The sequence below is a fragment of the Globicephala melas genome, chromosome 14 (assembly GCF_963455315.2).
Source record: "Globicephala melas chromosome 14, mGloMel1.2, whole genome shotgun sequence".
Classification (NCBI taxonomy): domain Eukaryota; kingdom Metazoa; phylum Chordata; class Mammalia; order Artiodactyla; family Delphinidae; genus Globicephala; species Globicephala melas.
Window position 1 is genome coordinate 74181299 of NC_083327.1, and position 22361 is coordinate 74203659.

The 22361-nt window shown below is 39.9% G+C and overlaps 2 protein-coding genes across 9 annotated transcripts in view; one reads left to right on the forward strand and one right to left on the reverse strand.

Moving 5' to 3' along the window:
* RMND1 (required for meiotic nuclear division 1 homolog) overlaps positions 1-1746 on the reverse strand; it is a 34666-nt gene extending 32920 nt beyond the window's left edge. For 5 of the 7 annotated variants that reach the window (XR_009558676.1, XM_060283352.2, XM_060283351.2 and 2 more), the window contains exon 1: positions 1013-1742. The gene's annotated coding sequence lies outside the window, so the exon portion shown is untranslated. Of the gene's footprint in view, positions 1-1012 lie in introns of all 7 variants that reach the window. The other 2 variants (XR_009558677.1, XM_030853139.3) reach the window with 2 other exon arrangements.
* On the forward strand, positions 1369-20905 carry ARMT1 (acidic residue methyltransferase 1). Of its 2 annotated transcripts, none has more exons than XM_030853150.3 (5): positions 1369-1582; positions 3865-3970; positions 4432-4676; positions 9888-10053; positions 13360-20905. In XM_030853150.3, exons 1-5 carry the CDS (start codon positions 1542-1544, stop codon positions 14125-14127), a joined length of 1326 nt encoding a protein of 441 aa, XP_030709010.1. In that variant the 5' UTR covers positions 1369-1541; the 3' UTR covers positions 14128-20905. The 2 variants fall into 2 exon arrangements, with proteins under 2 accessions (XP_030709010.1, XP_030709011.1); XM_030853151.2 differs by lacking the exon at positions 1369-1582 and adding an exon at positions 1819-1943.
* Positions 20906-22361: the final 1456 nt, after the last annotated feature.

Consider the following 22361-nt stretch of genomic DNA (forward strand, 5'->3'; position numbering starts at 1 on the left):
TCCATTCTCTGCCCTTTATCACCACTCTGACATCTCCTCCAGCTTTTCCCCCTCGCTCATTTTGCTCCAGTCACTCTGGTCTCTGGATCTCTGTACTTACTATCCCTTATACTCTTCTCTCGGGTGTCTGTAAGCCTCATTCCCTCACCTCCTTCAGACCTTTGCTCAAATGTCTCCTACACAGTGAAGTCTTCCCTGACCACTTCATTTAAAACACACACCAGCACCCACACTCTAGCTTCCTCCACTATTTCTCCATTGCATTTAACATCACTTGCAAACACGTTGTGTTCTTAATTTATTAACTCACACAACAAATTATGAACTGAGTGCCTACCATGTGACAGAAATTGTCCTACTTGCTAATGCAGCTGAAAATAAAATAGACGAAAATCCCTATCTTTTGAAAGTTACATCACAGTGGGGGTGAGAGATAATACACGTGGTAAACCACTAAAATATACATTAAATAGTCACAACGCTACAGGGAAAAAAACAAGAGGAAAGGAGATCTTTGTCTCTCTCCTGTAGCACCTAAGCTCCTTGAGGATAAAGATTTGCCTCTTGTTCATGCTGTGTCTCCTGTAACCAGAGTGCCCAGCAAACAGCAGGTATTCAACTCGTATTTTTTGAATGAAATACAAGGCAGCTACTCAGTTCTTGGACACATTTTCTACTTTTTAAGAACATACCAACTAAGTAATCTGTATCAACTAGGCTATAAGTCAATGGATAAGCGGCGCTAATCTCTGGAGCACGCCTTCCAATTCCTTAAGCTGCTCAAAATTATTTTATCTTTGCAGTTACCGCTACGCACTGGCCCAAAGGGTTCAGTACGTGGGTATGGACGGAGTGCTTTTCACTCCCAGCTAAATCGACCAAAGATCACTGCAATAGGCAGGTGTCCTCCGGGGTACCGGTGAAACACGTGAGACGTTCAGGGCGGCGGGGAGCAAAGGGCGGACCGCTGTGCGAGGCCATACAAGCTCCCAGAATAAAGTAGTGCACTAACCTCTCCGCGGGAAGAAAAGACAGACGCGCCAAAGGCGCACGCTCCTGCGCCTCCGCCGCAGGCAAGAGACAGAGTACCGGCTGCAGTCCTGCGCTCCCGCAGCCAGTCCCAACACCGACCCAGCGCCCCGCCCAGCGCCCGACACTGCGCAGGCGCACAGGACTCCTGGCCCAGCGGAGCGTAAGCCGCCCGGTCCACGTGACCGTCGGAGCACGTGACCCGTGCTGCCGCGACCTTATCCGCTCCCTGGTCCCTGCGACGTCCCGGTCCCTGGTTGCTTCCGCCTTCCGCCCACTTCCTTATTCCGCTTCTCTCGTCGCCCTCAGCAGTCCCCGCCTTCGTCCCCGGAAGATCTCCGCGTCCTCGGCCATTGTTTTTCTCTTCTACTGGCACCAAATAAAGTTTCTTCATTCAAAAGCAGTTTTTTAATCCACATCCCTCCCTTTCTCAGCTCCTCCCCCGCGCCTGCACCGCCTCCTTTCCTGCGGCGAGTGAAACCCGAGCGTTGGCGTGGGGAGCGCGGAAGGCGATGGCGGGGCATCCGGTGTCTCTCTCGGCACGGGACGTAGGGTTCGTGTCGCTTTCCTCGCCCGCTCCGCTCCTTTTCCTCCTCCCCACTTTTGCGGAGAGCTGGGCCTCGTCGGGAACCTGTGGGTACCAGCGGGGAAGCAGCGGCGGGCCGGAGGCGCCTGCTCCCCGCCGCCAGCGAGTTCCATCCCGCTGTCCGGGCTCCGCTTCCCGGGGGCGGTGCCTCGGTTTCTAACGGCTCGCGGGGAGGCGAGGGCTAGGCGGCTGCTCTCCGGGCTCCAGGCTCGGATCGGCTTTGCAGCTTCTTCCTTACGCTGATTCGTGGCTTCTTCCCTGCCTACACGGGAACGGATTGCGAACCACGACTGAAAATCTCCGCTTACCCCCACTTCTCTCTACAATGGTGGTTCAGGGGTTTTGATAGTCTTCTATTAATGTGAATCAGTTAACGTGTCTTTCAAGTGGTTCGATACGGTTATTTTTTTGGTTTTGGTTTTTAAACTTACGCATGACTGTCTTGAAAGTGTATGCCTCCTTTCAGAGTGTTGCAGCGCGTGGCTTTAATCATATTTTAATTGATAAACCTACTTTGGGGGGGTTAAAGTTGTCTGCAAAAGTTAGGGATCTGAGATCTATCGAGAAATGTGTTTCTTCCTATTGCTGACCAGATTAATTCATAATCCCACTATAACAAGTGCCTGTACCTTCTTGCGTTTTAGGCGTCATGGTATAGATTCTATAAAATTATATCTCTCTGTATAAATTGAGAGGCCCAATTTATATTTGAAATATGTCCTTACTGCGAAAGATGGCAAAACACAAGAGCACTTGGAAGAAATTGACTGTACCGGCAGTAGATTGAGGCCAGAGAGGCCAATGTCCCAGAATTTAAGCATGTGCTCACCTTCAGGCAAATATAGGGAGTGTCTGCGTCCTTAAATTTTGAGTCCTAGGCATCTCTGCTCTCACCCAAGTCCTAGACCTGAGACCTTACCCTTAGAGATGGAAGCCTCTGAGGAAATTTACTAGCTGGAAAAATAGACTAATTTTCCAGTTAAGTAAAATCTCAAAGGACTGGCACTTCTTTTCGTGTCTGCTGCCTTGGAAAATTCAAGTGTCAATTGATTGAATATTCTTTCTCTTCTCCCAAGGAATTAGTAGTAATTGTTAAAAGTTAAATTCTGATCAGAGCAGTTACTATGCATATTAAAACCTACTCACTGTAAAACACCACAGAATCAGAAAGCACTTTTCCTATTTTCTTGCTATTTTTTTGAGTTTTATGGTTAACATTTGAGGAAGCCTCTTGAAAAAATACTCAGGGTATATAACCCTATTTTTAAAAATTTCAATAAGGTCTTTGAGTTTTTAGTAGTGTGATGATCCCACATTAAAGCTAGAATAGGAGATTTGGGCAGAAGTATTCCAACTTTCTTCATTTTTACTTTGTCTCTGGTGATCTGAAGATATACATGAACTGATCAGTTAAGTTTTGTGCTTTCTATCTAAAAACTGCACAGTACTAAAGTCTTTTTTCTAACCGAATCATGTATGTCCTTAAACTAAACATACAGTGATAATCTGTAACCCTTGATTTTTGCATGTCTAAAGTCAAGAGTATCTTTAATTTTTGATTCAGGTATACTCAAGTTTTGTTCCTCTCCAGGTTTCTTCATTCTTTGACACTTTTTGAAAATCTCTAATTTTCTGGTTGGGAGAGCAAGAGGGTAATCTGCCTTAATTTTGTTTAGGGGCAGAGAGGATGGAAGGAGTTATTAGGCAGGTAAAGAAGGCAGCAAGAAAAACCTTAGAAAAGAATTAAGTTGGCTAAGAGTATAGACAAAGAAGCAGGTTCATAAATATTTTTCATTATATTTTTCTAGCACAGTAAAGTCTTTCAGGCAGTTTTCCATCCATTGCCTCATTCATCTTTCTAAGTAGAAGTCGCTTAGTAAGTAATAGACCGAGGAGGAAAGCCTGTTTGATTTTTAGGATAACTCTTTTTCTGTCCTATCCCATTGTTAAACTGGTTTCCGATTAAGGAAAATAAAAGGAATACAATGAGAAAGATAAGAAAGATTAAGTGGACTCCAGGGTAGAGCCTGGAATTTGAGTCACAAAGAGTGCTTAGCTTTTACGATATACCAGAGAGGTTTTCAGATTTTCCTGTGTTACTGTAGGAGTTGGGCAATGCTGGTTTACTTTACAGGGCTTGTATGAGAAGGAATTTGAATTTAAATGAGGTGTTCCAGAAACTGAAAGATGACCAGCCTTCTAATGTTAATGCTACTAAGTAATATACTGTGTATATGACTCTTTTCTAGGTCATTTGCATATCTTACAGTTAAAGACAGATTACCACAGATCTTAACCAAGGCTATTGATACATTGCATCGACATAAAAGTGAATTTTTCGAGAAACATGGAGAGGTAAGAATTGTGTTTTAACATTAATTCTTTTTTGGTTAATTCTAACAGAAACACAATAAACAGTTTTCCCTCTGTGGTAATGGTCATTCCACCTGGAGATAAATTCATATGGTGAAACTTAAAAAAATAAAGGCAGGCTAGATAAGGCAACATAATGTTGATATGAGATCTGTGTTGTTCTTTGATTTTTCAACTTAAGAATTTTAATTTTAAGAATTTAAATGTTTATAATAGTTTTTGAAAGACATAAAATGTAGTTTTGAAATGTATTAGTTTTTTCCTTCTTAAATTTAGATACATAAAAATTTGCTACCCTAGAGGAATTATGGATATATGTGTGTACATATATACTTATATTTGTAGATGAAATACTTATATATAAATTAATTACATGTAAACTATTCATATATGTGTATGTGTGTGTGTGTGTGTGTATTTTTTTCCCCCCTGTATTTCTGCAGAAAGGCCTGGAAGCTGAAAAGAAAGCAATTTCTCTTCTTTCTAAATTACGGAATGAATTGCAAACAGATAAACCAATTGTTCCTTTGGTTGAGAAGTTTGTTGATACTGACCTATGGAATCAGTACCTAGAATATCAACAGAGCCTTTTAAATGAAAGTAATGGAAAACCAAGGTGGTTTCTCTCACCGTGGTTGTTTGTAGAATGCTACATGTATCGAAGAATTCATGAAGCAATTATCCAAAGGTAAGTATATAGCCATCAAATAACAAATGTTTTAGATAATTTGTGCTTTTTTAAAAATTATAAAATGGTAAGTTTTAAAATAAAAACCAGTAGAAGCCTGTATTCAGTTCAACAGATATTAATGGCACTATTGGAAATTTCTGCAAATGTTATTGCTCTAATACATTCTTGGCAATTAAAATCCACTTGCCCAGAAGAGACCTAAGATTGAATATCTGAATAGGATATTCAGATATAAAAATCCTTATAAAAACTTACTTATTTGTAGAGTAAAACAAAATGTACTTATTGAGCAGAAAATGTTAATTTGAAATAATTATTTATATGAAAAATCAAGACAGGACAAAGTAAGCATATGTTTTGTTTATAAAAATAGATAATATGTCAGAATTATTTGGTGAAAAGAGTCACTATATTGTTTTATGCACTATCTTAATAATTTTTAGCTCTTTATTTAACAGCTAGATTAGAAAAAAATAATTTTTTTAAATTAATTAATTTTTTTTTTTGTCCGCGTCGGGTCTTAGTTGCGGCACATAGGATCTTCGTTGTGGCGCGCAGACTTCTCTCCAGTTGTGGCGTGCGGGTTTTCTCTTCTCTAGTTGTGGCGCACAGGCTCCAGAGTGGGTGAGATTAGTAGTTGGGGCACACGGGCTTAGTTGCCCCACTGCATGTGGGATCTTAGTTCCCTGACCAGGGATCGAACCTGCATCCCCTGCATTGGAAGGTGAATTCTTTACCACTGGACCACCAGGGAAGTCCCCCAAATAATTTTTTATAGGTTTGTTTATACTAATTTAATTTTTCCTAGGAAAATTCTGACAGAGAACTGACCTGTAGAGCAGAAGAAAGTGTAATATGGATCATTCTTTTAGCTCACAGGTTACAGAAATACAGGTTTGCTGAATAAGAGGAATCCTTTGGTATCTGTTCCTAAACATAGCATAGGATAATTGTAAACAATCGATTAAACCAGCACTACTATTAAAATAAAAAGATGACTTTGGGGCTTCCCTGGTGGTGCAGTGGTTGAGAGTCCGCCTGCTGATGCAGGGGACACGGGTTCGTGCCCCACTCCGGGAAGATCCCACATGACACGGAGTGGCTAGGCCCGTGAGCCGTGGCCGCTGAGCCTGCGCGTCTGGAGCCTGTGCTCCGCAACGGGAGAGGTTGTGGCGGTGGGAGGCCCACATACCGCAAAAAAAAAAAAAAAAAAAAACATGACTTTGGGGAACATGCGTAAATTTGAGTCTATTCACTATTTTTTTTCTGTGTTCATCTTTATAAATTATTTTATCATCTTTATAAATTATTTTAAAGTCAAAAGTTTTTGTATTTGCTGAATAAGTATGTTTTAGGTCTTGTGCTTTAAAAGCAGAATATAATGTTAAAAAGATAGCACATTTTCTGGCTGACAGATCCAAGCAAAAGACTATAGCAAACACTAGGCACTGTCATATATTGAACACCAGCTCCTTTCTAGTTACTCTGCAGCCCAGTGAAGTATAGGTATTATGATTTCCATTTTACAGTGGAGGAAACTGAGGCTCAAAGAGATTAGTAACTTGCCCAGGGCTGCATGGTTAGTAAATGGTAGAGCCAGTATTTGAGCCTGGTCTGTGTAAATTGGATTAGAGCCCTCAAACAAGTAGTACATTTGGATATCTTTCCGGGACTAAGGTTAGTCTGACGTTCTGGGTGATGGTTTCATAACTTTGGAAAATATCCATGGTATTAGACAAGGCTGCTGAAGTGCTGAAATGCTGAGTGGCACCCTGAACAGGCTTAGTGGAGTTTGGAAGTTAGAAAGGTAAAAGGAATGCTGTTTCTGAGTTTGATTTTAGAGGCAGATCGGGTTTAGGGAATGAAAACTCTAAGGCAGGAGCTTACAAACCTGGCTGCACATTTGTCACCCAGTCGGGGAAAAGTTTTTTGTTTTGTTTTTAAACATACAGATTTGGAAGTTGTTACATTAAATCCTGATGATTTAATTTGTCTGTGGTGGGGCCTGCATATCAGTTTTTCTTTCCAGGCCCCAGGGAGACCCTGCCCAGCCTGTGCTGCTCAACCCATTGGTCCAAGAATAGCTTGATAAAAGGGGTAGAGGCAAAATTCAGCTTTAAGTTCCAGGAATGAGAGTGTTAGTCAGCCATGGGTGTGGAGCTCTCCTAAGGTGGTTTCCGTGGCAGATACTTGAAGGTCCGGGGATTTGTCTGATACTGTACCATACTCAGGTGTCAGGTCGGTGTAAAGAAAGGCTGTCCTACAGCAGAACTAGCACTGAAGTAGTTTGTTTTAATTGAAGTACAGTGATTTGCAATATTGTGTTAGTTTCAGGTGTACAGCAAAGTGATTCAGATAAATATATATGTGTGTGTATGTATATTTTAGATTATTTTCCATTATAGGTTATTACAAGATATTGAATATAGTTCTTCGTGCTATGTAGTAAATCCTTGTTGCTTATCTATTTTATGTATAGTAGTTTGTATCTGTTAATCCCATACTCCTAATTTATCACTACCCCTGAGGTAGTTTTTAAGTGTCCAATTTGTTAGGGCTCTTATAGGAAGAATTCCTATCCTGTGTCAGTGGCGCCTCCAGAGTGACCAAAGAATGGTCTTCCTAACTTTTGCAGGATCCCAAAGCACACATTAGCTGTAAGATATGTTTCTGTTGATTTTGCCCCTTACGCTGAAACATACTTCTAATTTTCTTTGTCAAGATGTAGATTTTGTTTTTATTTAGAGTTAAATGGTTGAAAATCTGCAAATCTAAATTAAGATTCAAAGTTTTAGCCATATGTAAAATTTAAATATATTAAGTAAATATACTTCAGATATTGAAAGATGAAAGTACGGAGAAAATGGCAGACATTTTTAAGCTTTTATTGAAGTGTGATATACATGCAGAACAGTGCACATGTCTTAAGTGTTCAGTAGTCTTTACCAGAACATGCTGTGTCCCCAGTGCCTGGATCAAGAGGCAGAATTTAGGCCCCTTTGGATCCACTTCTAGTCACCACCATCACTGCTCCTTAAGGGTAACCACTATCCTGACCTGCATTAGTTTTGCCTGTTTTTAAACTTCATTTAAATGAAATTTTATGGAAGTAGTTCTGTGTCTGGTTTCTTTTACTTAGCATTACATTGGTGAGACTCATCCATACTGTTGCGTATAATTGTAAACCATTAGTTTTCATTGCTGTGTAGCATTGCTTGAAACGAATACATGACAATCTGTTGACCTGTTCTATTGTTGATGGATATTTGAGTAGTTTCCAGTTTGGGGCTATTATGAGGAGTGCTGCTACAAATACTCGAACACATATTCTTGGTGAACATACGTGTGTGTTTCTGTTGCATATATACCTAGGAGAGAACCCCTGGGTCCTTGTGTACACATATACAGCTATAGTAGATTCTAAAATAGCAAACGTTTTAAAATCTGAAATCATTTATAGCTATGTGAGTTTGCTCTCTTAAATATAAGGAACAAGTCTCATTCTTAACATGAGGTGTGACTTTAAATTAATGAAGGATTTGTTAATAAAGCACTAGAACAAGGGTCCACAAACTTTTTATGTGAAGGGCCAGATAGCCAACCTTTTAGGCTTTGGGAGACACGTGGTCTTTGTTGCAGCTCCTCAGCTCTAGCGGTGCCGAAGCAGCCATTGGCAGTATGTAAATGAGCATGGCTGGGTTCCAATAGAACATCAGTTATAGACCCTGAAATTTGAATTTCATGTGTCACAAAATCTTCTTTTTTAATTTTTTTCAACTCTTCAGGAATGTGCAAACCGTTCTGAGCTTGCAGATCATACAGACCAGGTGGTGGGCCAGAGGGAGTCTGCAAGCTGCAGTCTGCTGACCCCTGCAGTTGAACCCACGCACCCAAATAATTTTTGTCCTTTTGAGTCACCTCGAGACACTGATTCACTTCAGCAATGGTGCCATTGCTAAAAACGTCTTTTAATTCTTTGGAACTTCTTTCAGAGCCAGTTTACAAACCTCAAAAAAAGATTAGTCTCATTATTTTTTAGTCACTCCTCATTTTTGATCAAAAATATTTTATTCCATTTGATTTACTTGCCTCATTCTACTGAAATTGCTCTGAGTGACTTTTGGCTGTTTCCAAAAACAAATTAAACTCCAAAGGATGAAGGTATACTGTCACTGATAGGACGTTTAATAATGTGCCACAGGTTCTGAAGAAAATCCCCAGAGAGGAATTCCAAAAGTGCTTTGAGCAATGGCAACATTCCTGGACTAAGGGTGTAGCTTCCCAAGGTGACTGACTGAGAAGGGAGGCAGCCAGCATTTGGATGTGTAAATTCTGGTACGTTTTTGGTTTTGATTTTAATCAATCCCATTGCATCAGCCATACTGCCTTTTTACCCTAAGGTAGAAGACCCATGGAAAAAGTAGCTAATTTTGAAGAACAGATGATCTGAATGTTGTTGACGTTTGATTCTGTAAAGTCTTTTATGTTAGTATTTCTGTCTTCTGAGTTGTGTTTTTCTTAGGCCAGTATTAGTATTATTTGATCTCTCATTGGACAACATGAAGATGCAGCCATGGCACATACATCACCATTGGTCAAAGTCAACTTGGGAGTAAAAGTTGCGAAAAAATTAAGAATCTACACATAAATGATCAAAATTTGTCATTATAATAAAATTTACATTAATACTGTCTGATCTATCTCAAGTAGTCATTGGGTTCCCATAATCTGTATTTGACTCTATTAGTAATCACTACATTGTATTCAGCTATTCTGTTTATATGTTTGTTACTTGGAACCTGGCCACCCTGAGCACCCAAAAGAATGTTTGTTGAACTAAAGCAATTGTCTTGAAATTTTGTTTCTTTTTCTCCTTTTGCCCTGAAAACCCACTGGGTAAGTAATTATAGATACAGTCCCTATAATTATTTAATGCTTCCGGTAAAATATTTGATTAAGGAACATTTGACAATTAGTTAAAATGAGTGTGGGGATTTACTTTTGCATAATTCGTTTAATTTGATTTATTTTGTGTAACTTGATCATTATTTTTGTGTAACTTGATCTATGTTATACCTAGTAAAGATTACCAGTGAGTTTTTAGATGGGCTGCTACTATTCTCTTTCCTTTAATAAACTGCAATTACCCAAATATTAAAAAAAAAGGTAGTTATATAAATGTTCACTTATGCTTTTTTCCTACTTTAGTCCACCAATCGACGACTTTGATATATTTAAAGAATTAAAAGACCAAAATTTCTTTGAGTCTCAGGAATCTATCATTGCTTTATGTACTCATCTGCAAGAGTTGATGAAAACTATTGAAGACCTAGATGAAAATCAGCTGAAAAATGAGTTTTTTAAAGTTCTTCAGGTAAATATAATAATTAATCTCCTGAGTTTATTTAAATAGTTGAAAAATAAACTGGTACACGTTTAACAGCAAAGCATGTTTACATATTGTCATTTAAGTTATCAGTGATCATTTTTTATCACTTTAATAATTATCTGTTCGAGAGATGAAAATCCATTTAATCTCTGAAAAGGGGTTTTGAAGTTTCTTCTCCTCCCACTGGAGGGTTTAGTGGCACAGGAGTCATCTGGCTTCATAGCTCTGTCATTCTTGAGAGATACTGAGGTCCACAGTCATCTGATCGGCCCAGCCTGACTTGGCTTTGAATGTTGGCCGTGTCACTTACTTGTGTTTGGACCTGAAGCAAGGTACTTGATGTTTCTGAGCTTCAGTTTCCTCATCGGTTAACTGAGGGTGGTACTATGTGCCTCGCAATTTGACCTGAGAATTAAACTAGCTTCGTTCCTGTAAGTGTTGGGCACAGAGTGGAGCACAGCTGTTGTGCAGTTGTCATCAGCAGGTGGAAACAATCGGGTGGCCCGTGGCCTATTTCATATGCTTTTATTACATTTCTTCATCTAACTTGTCTTAAGTTTAGTTTTGAATTCTCATTCAAAACATCCTAAAATTTAAAATATATCATTATAATCAGAACTATTTGAAAGTATGTGGTTTTACACAGCAGTTTCCCCAGCCCTTATTTCCCGAAAGACTTTCGAAACATTTCCATAAAGAGATGTTTGAAAGTGCTCGGAAGAGACATAAAGCGGGGAAGGGGGACCTGGAGTGGTGGGGGAGGGGTGCAGAGCTGCAGTTTTAAGCCTGGCCCCCAGGGAAGGGCCTGCTAAGGAGGGGGGCAGGCCCCGAGGCAGGTGAAGGAGGGGTCCCCTCACATCTGGGTGGAGCTTCCTGCGGAGCCCTGAGCGGGGAGCCTGCCAGGTGTGTGGGAGACACTGCCGGGGAGGCCTCAGGGAATGGGGAGCAGAGGTGAGAGGGCCTGCGGGCCGGGGCTGCACAGAAGCCAGGCTGCCTCCGGAGCAAAGGCGAGGACTTTGGATTTTACTCACAATGAAGTGGGAAGCTGTTAGAGGGTTTTGCTCAGAAGAGTAACTTTTTTAAAAAAATAAATTTATTTATTTTATTTACTTCTGGCTGCGTTGGGTCTTCCTTGCTGCGATCGGGCTTTCTCCAGTTGCAGCGAGCGGGGGCTACTCTTCGTTGCTGTGTGCAGGCTTCTCACCGCGGTGGCTTCTCTTGTTGCGGAGAACGGGCTCTAGTGTGCGGGCTCAGTAGTTGCAGCACGCGGCCGCTAGAGCGCAGGCTCGGTAGTTGTGGCACGCGGACTTCAGTAGTTGTGGCTCGCGGGCTCTAGAGCGCAGGCTCAGTAGTTGTGGTGCACGGGCTTAATTGCTGCGCAGCATGTGGGATCTTCCCAGACCAGGGCTCGAACCCGTGTCCCTGCATTGGCAGGTGGATGGATTCTCAACCACTGCACCACCAGGGAAGCCTAGAGGTGTAACATTAAATGACTTATTTCAAGGATTACTTCGGAGGACAGACCGAAGGCACAAGGGTGGGAATGGGGAGATTTGTTACTACAGTGACTCAGGTGAGGGCAGACTGGACCAAGTTGGTAGCATCAGAGATGGTAAATGTCACCAGATTCTGGATGTACCTTGAAAGTAGAGGCTACCGAATGTGCTGGTAGTTGTGGGATGTGATAAAGTCCTGATGAAACTTGGAGGGCGAGCAGAGTAAGCTGAATGATGAAGCAGGAAAGGCATATTTTGAGTTTGGAAGAAAAGTGGTCATGGTTCTGTTAACTAATAAACCGGAGTATTATTTCCCCCTCTCACTATTATACTTAGCTTAGAATTAGAAAAGAAAAGAGAAAACAAATCAGCATGTCACTCGCTGCCCCTAGCCAGCCCATTCTTTTGGGCAATCATCTTCTTTGAATATGTTCTTTGTCCCGTAAGTATAATAAACTGTGAAGAAGAAAGCGTACTGATCTATCTTCTGTCATCTAGTTCAGCCAGCTACCCCAGACTGCCCCTCTTCTCCCACGTAAAGGAAGCCAAAGTTGTCCCCATTAGTGCTCACAATGACCAGCAGGTTACCTCCCTACAGGAAGCCTGAAGGTGTCTTAGTTTCTAGGGAATTATTGATGCTTTTAAAAGCCACAGCACTCCAGCGCTGTTCACACAAATATTTCAGTGTCAACTTCATCAAACACTGTTCTAGATGCCGGGCATGTGGTGGTGAGGAAAACAGACTAGTCCTTGTTGCCATTGAACTTGTAATCCTGAAGGAATATAAACGAATAATGGCACAAATAAATACAGAGTTACACACTGGAAGATGATCCGAAGGAAATGTGCCGTAGGCCAACAGAGACCCTGACCTCAGCTGGAGAGTGCCGTCGTGTGTGCCGTTGTATGTTTCTCCATCAAATTTGGACGCTTGAGTTATCTTTCTTTTTAAAATAATATCCTTGGTTGGAACATGCACTTTCCTCTCATTTTGAATCACAGAATACCAGAGCCTGTTTGGGCTAACATTTATTGAATACTTCTGTATGCCAACTTTTAGGTACATTACTTACATGCATTATGTCAAATACTCAGAATGACTCTACGAGCTAAGTGCTATTATTATCTCATTTTTCAGTTGTGGAATTTGAGCCTTAGAGCTTAATTTACCAGTGGTTGTTTATTGGAGATGCTAGGATTTGAACCCAGGTCTGTCTGATTCTAGAGCCTACAGTTCTAAACGTGTAATTTTAGTTAGAGCTTAAAAAAATGGGGCTGCATACCATTTTCTACAAAATAAACTTGAGTATTTCAAAGTAGAATAGTAGATTATTAGAGTTGGAAGAATCTTTGGTTATCACAGTGTTCAATTTCTTTATTTTACAAGTGAGAGAACTAAATCCCAGAAAAGTTGCCAGGTCCTAAGGATGGGGGAATTCTTATTTTCTCTTGACTCTGGATTATAAAGTAAACTTTGTAGCCTCATTTTTACAGCAGCTGATCATGTTCAATACTATCTGCAAGATGCAAAAACTTTCACTCTGATTAAACGATGTGAGTGCTAAAATCATTCAAACTGTTTTTTTTTCTTAAGTTCATTGCATACTGGCTAAAGTTTCATCGTTTTACCTTTTTTATACAGTATACTTAGAGAAAATGTAGATTGGGTGGACATTTTATACTAAGAATTTTATGAATACTTTTAGCAGCCCCACCTCCCATTACATCCTACGTAATAGAGTTTTTGTTGGTTATTCAAAAGAAGGGTAAATGATTTGTGTTTTTTCTTTTTCAGATTTCACTGTGGGGAAATAAGTGTGATCTGTCTCTATCAGGTGGGAAAACTATTTCTCAGAAGATCAATTTAATAAACTCTTTGGAAGACCTAAAACCTTTCATTTTAGTGAATGACATGGAACATCTTTGGTCATTGCTTAGCAATTGCAAAAAAAAAAGAGGAAAAGCAGCTATTACTCGAGTGGATGTTGTTCTGGATAATTCTGGGTTTGAACTTGTTACAGATTTAGTATTAGCTGACTTACTGTTGTCCTCTAAACTGGCTACTGAGATCCATTTTTATGGGAAAACGATTCCATGGTTTGTTTCTGATACTACTCTACATGATTTTAACTGGATAATCAAACAACTAAAACATTCTAATCATAAGTGGGTGTCCAAATGTGGGGTTGACTGGGAAAACCATATTAAAATGGGCAGATGGGTTTACCTCGATCACATGTTTTGGACTCTGCCTCATGAATTCAGTGCAATGCCTCAAGTCGCTCCTGACTTATATGCTACACTACAAAAGGCACATTTAATTTTATTTAAGGGTGATTTGAATTACAGGAAGTTGACGGGGGACAGAAGATGGGAATTTACCGTTCCATTTCATGAGGCTTTGAATGGCTTCCACCCTGCACCTGTCTGCAGTATAAGAACATTAAAAGCTGAAGTTCAGGTTGGTCTGCAGCCTGGGCAAGGGGAACAACTCACAGCTTCTGTGCCCAACTGGTTGACCATTGGGAAATATGGAATATTTCAGTTTGATGGTCTACTTTGACTTGCTGTAGGAACTCTCAGTTGGGTAGGAAGATCTGACAGTCACTCTTCATCCCCAGAAAAGCTCTGGGAAGGTGGGCTTCTCAGTGCTCTTTGACACACACACTGACGCTTTCTCCTTTGAACGTTTTGCCCCGCTACATTGTTTTGGGGATAGGTGGATTACACTGGTTACAGATAGTTACATTTATGTTGGAATTTTAGTAACTTATTTCAAGTTAAATGCATCATTTCAAATGGTTTTAATGAGCTTATTTTCAATTGGGCAGACATATAAGTGAATTCTGCTTTAAAAGTTAACATTTTAAAAAATACTGTGCTGCATGGTATTTAATATTCTAGGAGGCATGGAATTTTACTCAACTTGATTTTGGGCTCTAGAGATAAGGGCTCAGTGAAGATATAATATATTTACATGTTAAATATGCTTTGTAAAGAGAGGCATTTCTTAACAACTGTGATATCTGAACACACGAAAGTAAAACTTACCTCATAAGTTAATTCTTAATTTTGTTCTCCTTGAATTTTATTTCATTTCAAAAACCTGTATTATTTGCACGCATTTGTATTTTGATTGACCTGTAGAATGGATGGTAGGAAACACAAAATTGAAAAGAATGAAACAAATAGTACTTGAAGAAATGTAATATCTTTTACAGTAATTCTATTTGTGATGTCCATAATCAACTGAAGTATATTATTTTAACACATACATGTTTTAAATGAATGGGATTGCCCTACAGTTTAAAAAAAATGCTTTAGGTAGGAAAGATTCTTCTGCATTGACTTTGTACTACCAATGAGTTAATTCACCTTTTATAATCTTACACATTTATTGGTGATCACAGCTATTAAAGACTAAGTTTCAGGTCAGTTTGTTTTGAAACTGAAATTGGAAATAAACCTGGGAACGTTTTCTTGCACCAGAATAATAAAATGAATTGTAAATTGTACTGAAAATCTCACTGGTTTTATCTTCCAGTGGGGGAAGGTCAAGAAGGGAAGATTAAAAATGAGGTCTTTATGACGAAGAAACTCATAATGTATATTATAGATGTTGTCCAAGCAGTTGTTAAATTATGTCACTTAAATGAAGTGATAGTCTGTGCCCTTGCTAAGTGCTTAAAATTGTTTTGGTAAAATGTTTATATAAAGCTGCACATTTTGGATTTACTCATTTCCTTATCTACATGTGTTCCTGTTTTAAACATTGTTACTAAAATACTGAGCACGTGAGAATTACTTGTAGACACTTGCCATAAACTAGAAGACAATTGTACATTTGTATTGACTTCATAGCCACAGCAGGAGCTATGGTATAATACATTACTTTTTTCCAAAGCATGGGATTTTGTTTCTATGTTCATGTTTTATTAAGAACATGAGATTATGAGGAAGTAGTTCACCCTCTCCTACAAGAAAGAGAGCAAGGAAGCAAACTAGAGCCAGCAAGAAGTTGGCACCATGGGAGAGGAAGTCAAGGCGGCACTTTAAAAAATGCTTATTTAGCAGGAGGGAGGGGCCTCTTGGAGTTTCACCAGTTGATTTTTTTTTTTAATAATTTTTATTTTTTATCTTTATTTTTGGCTGCTTTTGGGTCTTCGTTGCTGCACGTGGGCTTTCTCTAGTTGCGGCGAGCGGAGGCTACTCTTCCTTGTGGTGCGCGGGCTTCTCATTGTGGTGGCTTCTCTTGTTGTGGAGCACGGGCTCTAGGCATGCAGGCTCAGTAGTTGTGGCTCGCGGGCTCAGTAGTTGTGGCTTGGGGACTCTAGAGCGCAGGCTCAGTAGTTGTGGCACACGGGGTTAGTTGCTCCGTGGCATGTAGGATCCTCCCAGACCAGGGCTCGAACCCGTGTCCCCTGCATTGTCAGCCCTTAACCAGCATTCCTGAGATAAAATTCACACACAGTTCATCCATTTAAAGTGTACAGTATTTTAGTACAGTATGTTCACAGAGCTGTGCCCCCATGACCACAGTCTAATTTCGGAAAGTTTTACATTCTCTAAAAGAAATGCTGCACCCGTTGGTAGTCACTCCCCAGCCCCCTCTCCTCAGCACTTGGCAACTAGTAATCTGTTTTCCGTCTGTCGATTTACCGCTTGTAAGATGTATCAGTACTTCATTCCTTTTTTTTTCCTGAATAATATTCCATTGTATGGATATACCATATATGGGTCTACCATATTTATCCATTCATGAGTGAATGGACATTTGGTATGTTTCCACTTTTTGACTATTATGAATAATGCTGCCATGGACATTCATGTACACGTGATTGTATGTATGTGTGTTTTCAGTTCTCTTGGGTATGTACCTAGGTGTAACAGTGCTAGATCCTGTGGCAGTTACATTTAACATTTTGAGCGACTGCCAGACTCCCAAAGTGTTTGCAGTGTTCTACATTCCACATGAGGGCTCCAATTCTACATCCTTGTCAGCACTTGTTATTGTCTGTGATTTTCATTATAGCCATGCTACTGGGTGAGAAGCAGTATCTCACTGTGGTTTCAATTTGTATTTCCCTGGTGTTGAACATGTTTTCATGTGTTTATCGGTCATCTGTATATTTTTGGAGAAGTGTCTTCAATTCTTTTCTCCATTTAAAAATTAGATTATCTTTTGTCGTAAGAGTTTTAATTTTTAAAATTATGTTATTTTTGGCCATGTTGCCATTCGTCATGCAGGATCTTAGTTCCCCGACCAGGTATCAAGCAAGCCCTTGCCCCCTGTGGTGGAAGTGCAGAGTCTTAACCACTGGACAGCCAGGGAAGTCCCAAGAGTTTATGTTTACTTATTTTTTATTGTAAGAGTTCTTATATCTTTTGCATACAAGTCCCATCAGATATATAATTTGCAAATATTTTCTCCCATTCTATGGGGTGTCTTTTTGTTTGCAGCACAAAAGTTTTACGTTTTCACGAAGTCTTCTTTATATTTTTTGTTTCTCTTTTGTTGGAAAACACTGGTTTTTGAACTGCTTCTTAACATCACCTAAGGGCCTCTGAAATGAGGGCTGGAGACACCCAATGGACAGGGCTCTGCCTGTCGCCTTCTCCTGCTTCCCCACCTGTTTCTACCCCAGCAGGTTTGGCCTATATATTCTGTTTGGTGTAGGTACAGAGGAGCACGATGAGGGAAGCTGGGGCTCTGGAGTCAGCTGGGGGTGAAGTTTCCACTGAAGAGCTGAGGGATCTTGGGAAACTCCTAAAATAGCATCTTCAATTGTTTCAACTGCTAACAATACCATACTTGCTTAAGTATGAAGTAACTCCTGGGTAAAGCAGCCTATAAATTTCATGCAACCCTTTTTTAGCAAGACATAGATCCAGTATCTTAGGTATATTATGATGAAAATGTGGATGAAGGGCAGGTAAATAATTAGGTGGAGGATGGCGGTTTATACTCCATTGATTTATGTTACTTTTTGTGTTTTTTTGTTTGTTTGTTTGCGGTACGCAGGCCTCTCACTGTTGTGGCCTCTCACTGTTGTGGCCTCTCCCGTTGCGGAGCACAGGCTCCGGACTCAGTAGTTGTGGCTTGGGGACTCTAGAGCGCAGGCTCAGCAGCCATGGCTCATGGGCCCAGCCGCTCCGCAGCATGTGGGATCTTCCCGGACTGGGGCACGAACCCATTTCCCCTGCATCGGCAGGCAGACTCTCAACCACTGCGCCACCAGGGAAGCTCTATGTTACTTTTTGATTAAACATCAAATGAACAAGATTTCTTGAGATGACCCAGCTTTTTTCTGTAGTTCAAGGTGGCATTTTGGTGTTTGATAAAATGCAGTAATGCTTTTGAACTTTTTAATAGCCAGAACCCATGTTGTTCAACCTCAAGGTCACGTTTCTATAAAAGAAATTCCCACTGCAAAAGGCAATACCAACGTAATTCAAACCATTTTCTTAGATTTTAAGAAAACCCTAGGGTGAATTGAAAACACAGTTCAGAGTTAGAATTATTAAAATTTCCTCTCCCACCCATTTTCCTAACAGCTCCCTCCGCCCAATCCCTCACTGAGCCTTGTTCTGGGCCTCTAACTCCACAAAGCTTTCTCCCCTCTACTCTCCTATTTCCCTGGACTGGGTGTGGGGAGTCGAGGAGACTCTGAACACTTCTACACATGCGTGTCTTACCACCATGATAAAGTGCTAATGCAGTGTCTGACATTTATGGTATGTGATAAATGATATCCTGACATTACAGAAAATGAATAAAGCAGAGGGAAAAAATGAGAAAAATAATAAGGATGTTATTCCACCACCTCCAATACTCCTGTTAAGATTTGGATGTATTTCTCCGTCCCTAGACATATTTTTTACATTTTTAAGACAAAAAACAAAAACCAGGTTTGTACTATTTAAATTAAAAAAAAATTCTGAAGTGGTTTTCCAGCTTCTGAAGTTTTAGTTTCGTTAATTGGTTTTGTTGTTGTCATTTTACTTTTGTAATTTTTGTCTAGTTTGCTATAATTAGTTCCGGCTGGAGGGATGGAAGATTTTTTTTTCCCCTTGGATAACAGTATGACCTGGGACTTAATAATGATCTGGGACTCATAAATACTTGATTGCTAATGCCTGGTCTCCTGTTAACTCCGTGACCTAAGTCATATTCTCACAATTTTACTGGAAAAGGAGAAGTTATTTCTGGTCAACTTGAACTACATTCAATCGCAAACCCAGATTCCCCTAGGGAAACGGGCGTCACGCTGAAAGATATCAGCATTCTGGCATCCCCTAGCGGCCACTTGAGTATTCCATGAACCCTGATTTTTCCCCTTCATTTGTAAACTACAGATACTGTTGGGAGTGGAGTTAGTATACTCTAAGCCATCCAATCAGAGGCCACTGTTCACCTGGTTTTCCTAGCTTCCTGCTTTTCTTTGGTGGGTCACATTTCCCCCTTTCAGTTTATTTAACATCCACCTCGCTCTCAGACCTTCCAGAATTTTGGAGAAAGGAAAACTAGTTCTTAGGGAAGACACTTCTAAAAGTGTTGAATCCCATCAGTTGTACATTTCTTGGGGGCAGCCACTGACTTCTGTGTGTTTGCTCCCCACACAACGTAGAGCACAGAGTAGGTGTTCAATGAATGACTGATTGGTAGGTGACAAATTCTAGCACTTGAAATAATTTTCTTAACCCCCTGATGTGATGCTATTTAAATTGAAGTCTGAAGGATGAAATGGGTCTACTTGAAAGTCTGATCAATTAGACCAGTTGGTGCTTGTTAAATGAATAAAGAAATGCATGTTATATAATTGGGTGTTTTCCATAAATGTATACATCTTTGAATACTGCTTTATCCCTTCAGTATTACATTGTGCTCAGTTTCCCATTTGTTAATTCTTCAAAAATGTGACTTTTCATGGCTTGCAAACATTTCATCATATAGCTAGATCATATTTTGTTTTGCTACGTAGATTGTTCAGAATCTTTGCTATTATAAAAGAAGCTGATATGAACATCTTCAGACAACTCGTACCCATTAAGCTTTGCAAGTCTTCAGTAACGGAGAATTATTTGAAGCCACCCAATTATTCTAGTCCTAGAATAGTGCTTGTATTAGGCTTTTAGCCCCAAACTCTCAACATTGAGTAATTGCTTTATATGAGAAGGAAGGTCACTTTTTGCCTTACTTTAAAAAAAAATTCAGGGACTTCTCTGGCAGTCCAGTGGTTAAGACACTGCACTGCCACTGCAGGGGGCACGGGTTCGATCCCTGGTCGGGGAACTAAGATCCCACTTGTTGCGCAGCCAAAAAGAAAAATAATAATTCATAATATATGTCATGCTGATGACTTTCAATCCTGCTTGAGTTCAATACAAAGTTTAGGCACAAGGGGGAGATCCCTTAGCACGGTAAAGTGGCTGGATTTTTCTTCTGTACTATTTAGAATGCCGATTTCAGCAAGAAAATCTGGCAGAGTATAATATTAATTGTTGACTGCACACATTCTTGTGGTTTCAACTTTAAAATCATTATGCTGGAGCAAGGATTTGGTAAAACACAGTAAGGTCAATGACAACAAAACTGTGTCCTCCTTCCTTTCTTGGCTGAAATTTTCTGTATACATATAATGTTTGTGACCCAATGTTACAGTGGTTTATCATAGAAGTATATCAAAATAGGTGAATTTGAAAATAAAATTCAGGAAAAGTGGAAAAAAGAAACAATTTTGTTAATAATGTAGAAAAGTCACCCAAGAAAAAACTTTGTAAGAAAATAAAAATAATTGCTTGTCACTTCACTTAAACTTTGCTTGAAGGAAAGAAGCAAAACTGTACTTGTTTCCTTATTTTGCTAATTGTAACACAGCAAGTTAATTTTTACCATGATTCAGAAAATTTAAAGGAACTAATATTCCAATTCAATCTTACATTTAGGGAGATACAAATTGGGCTTGGTATACCTCCAATGCAGAAATTCTGCAACTGGGGTCTAGGGGGTTCAGCAGATAGAATTGAGGTGGTCTGTAAGCTTGGGTGAGAAAAAATTTCATCTTTATTTTCATTAATCTCTAATTGAAATATAGTATTTCCTTTAATATTGAATATGGGCCATAAACCTCAGCAATATTAGCAGTACCTGTACTTTCGTCAACTGCAAAAATCACAAGTTTTTTCATATTATATTACAGTTACTTCAACTATCTTGAATTATTGTTTCATCATTACATCAAAAATTTAGATGCTTTACCTGGAGAAGTTCATGGCACAAAAACAGTTAATACCTGCTCTTACTTTTCTCCTTTTCTTTCAGTTTTCTTTCTTTTTCACAGTTGGTGAAAGCCATGATTTGGTTTATTTATTTATTTATTTTTGCAGTACGCGGGCCTCTCACTGCTGCGGCCTCTCGCGTTGCAGAGGACGGGCTCCGGACACGCAGGCTCAGCTGCCATGGCTCACGGGTCCAGCCGCTCTGCGGCATGTGGGATCTTTCCGGACCGGGGCACGAACCCACGTCCCCTGCATCAGCAGGCGGACTCTCAACCACTGCGCCACCAGGGAAGCCCTGGTTTATTTTTATGGTTTTGTTTTTTAGGTGAAGAAGAGATACATCATACTGTATTTTTTCTTCCCATCTCAAACTTCAGTTAATATAATTCCTCTATTGTCTAGCTTGATTTCTTCCAGGGGTCCTTAAAAGAAGGAAAAGATTTCACATGTGCACATAGAATGAGTCATCCTTAATCTTACCACTACAAGGCTTTTTTGTGCGTGTGTGTTTGTGTTTTAAAATAAAAAGAGATGAAAAATCATTAGGAATGTTTTCCTATTTAGAACTCTTAAAATATTTTAAAGGTCTTAAAAATCAGAAATCAGAAAAAACTGTTTAAAGTATAAAGCAAGAAGCAAAATTCAAAAAATTTCTTTTACATATATTCTTAATTTTTATAATAATTATGGCAATCAGTGAATAGCAAGCACATTATAGATACATTATAACAGAATAGATACCATTATGGAGCACTATATTCCAGGCACAGTATTAAGTGCTTTACTCATAATGTGGCATGGTATCTTCATAAGATACCCGGAGGCAAATATTTTTATTCCATTATTCCTACAGGAGCACCAAGTCTCAGTGATTTCAAGTAACTGGGCACAAGGCCACTGAACTAGTCAATGGCAGAGACAAAATTTAAACTTTGAGGGCTTCCCTGGTGGCGCAGTGGTTGAGAGTCCGCCTGCCGATGCAGGGGACATGGGTTCGTGCCCCGGTCCGGGAGGATCCCACGTGCCGCGGGGTGGCTGGGCCCGTGAGCCATGGCCGCTGAGCCTGCGCGTCCGGAGCCTGTGCTCCGCAACGGGAGAGGCCACAACAGTGAGAGGCCCGCGTACCGCAAAAAAAAAAAAATTTAAACTCTGATCTGTTGGACTCCAAAAGTCAAGTTATGGCTTTTATTTGAAGTTACTATGCCTTTCCCATAATTTCTAACCATTTACTTAAGTTCCTTTTAAATATGAGTAAATATACTTACTGTCAATGGAAATTTGAGCCATAAGATTATGTGGATGATCAACCACATTATGACTTATTAACATGTTGAAATCTCAGCAGCAGAAGAAATAAAGCTAAAGGTCAATTATATGTTTTAAAATAGTCATGTAGAATGGGAGTAGGTGGGAATGGGGATTGTTTTTCTGTATCATACATTTTGTATCGTTTGGGCACTTATGAACTCATGGAATTTTATAGTAGGCTGAACACCACACTGAGAAAGGAAATCTCTA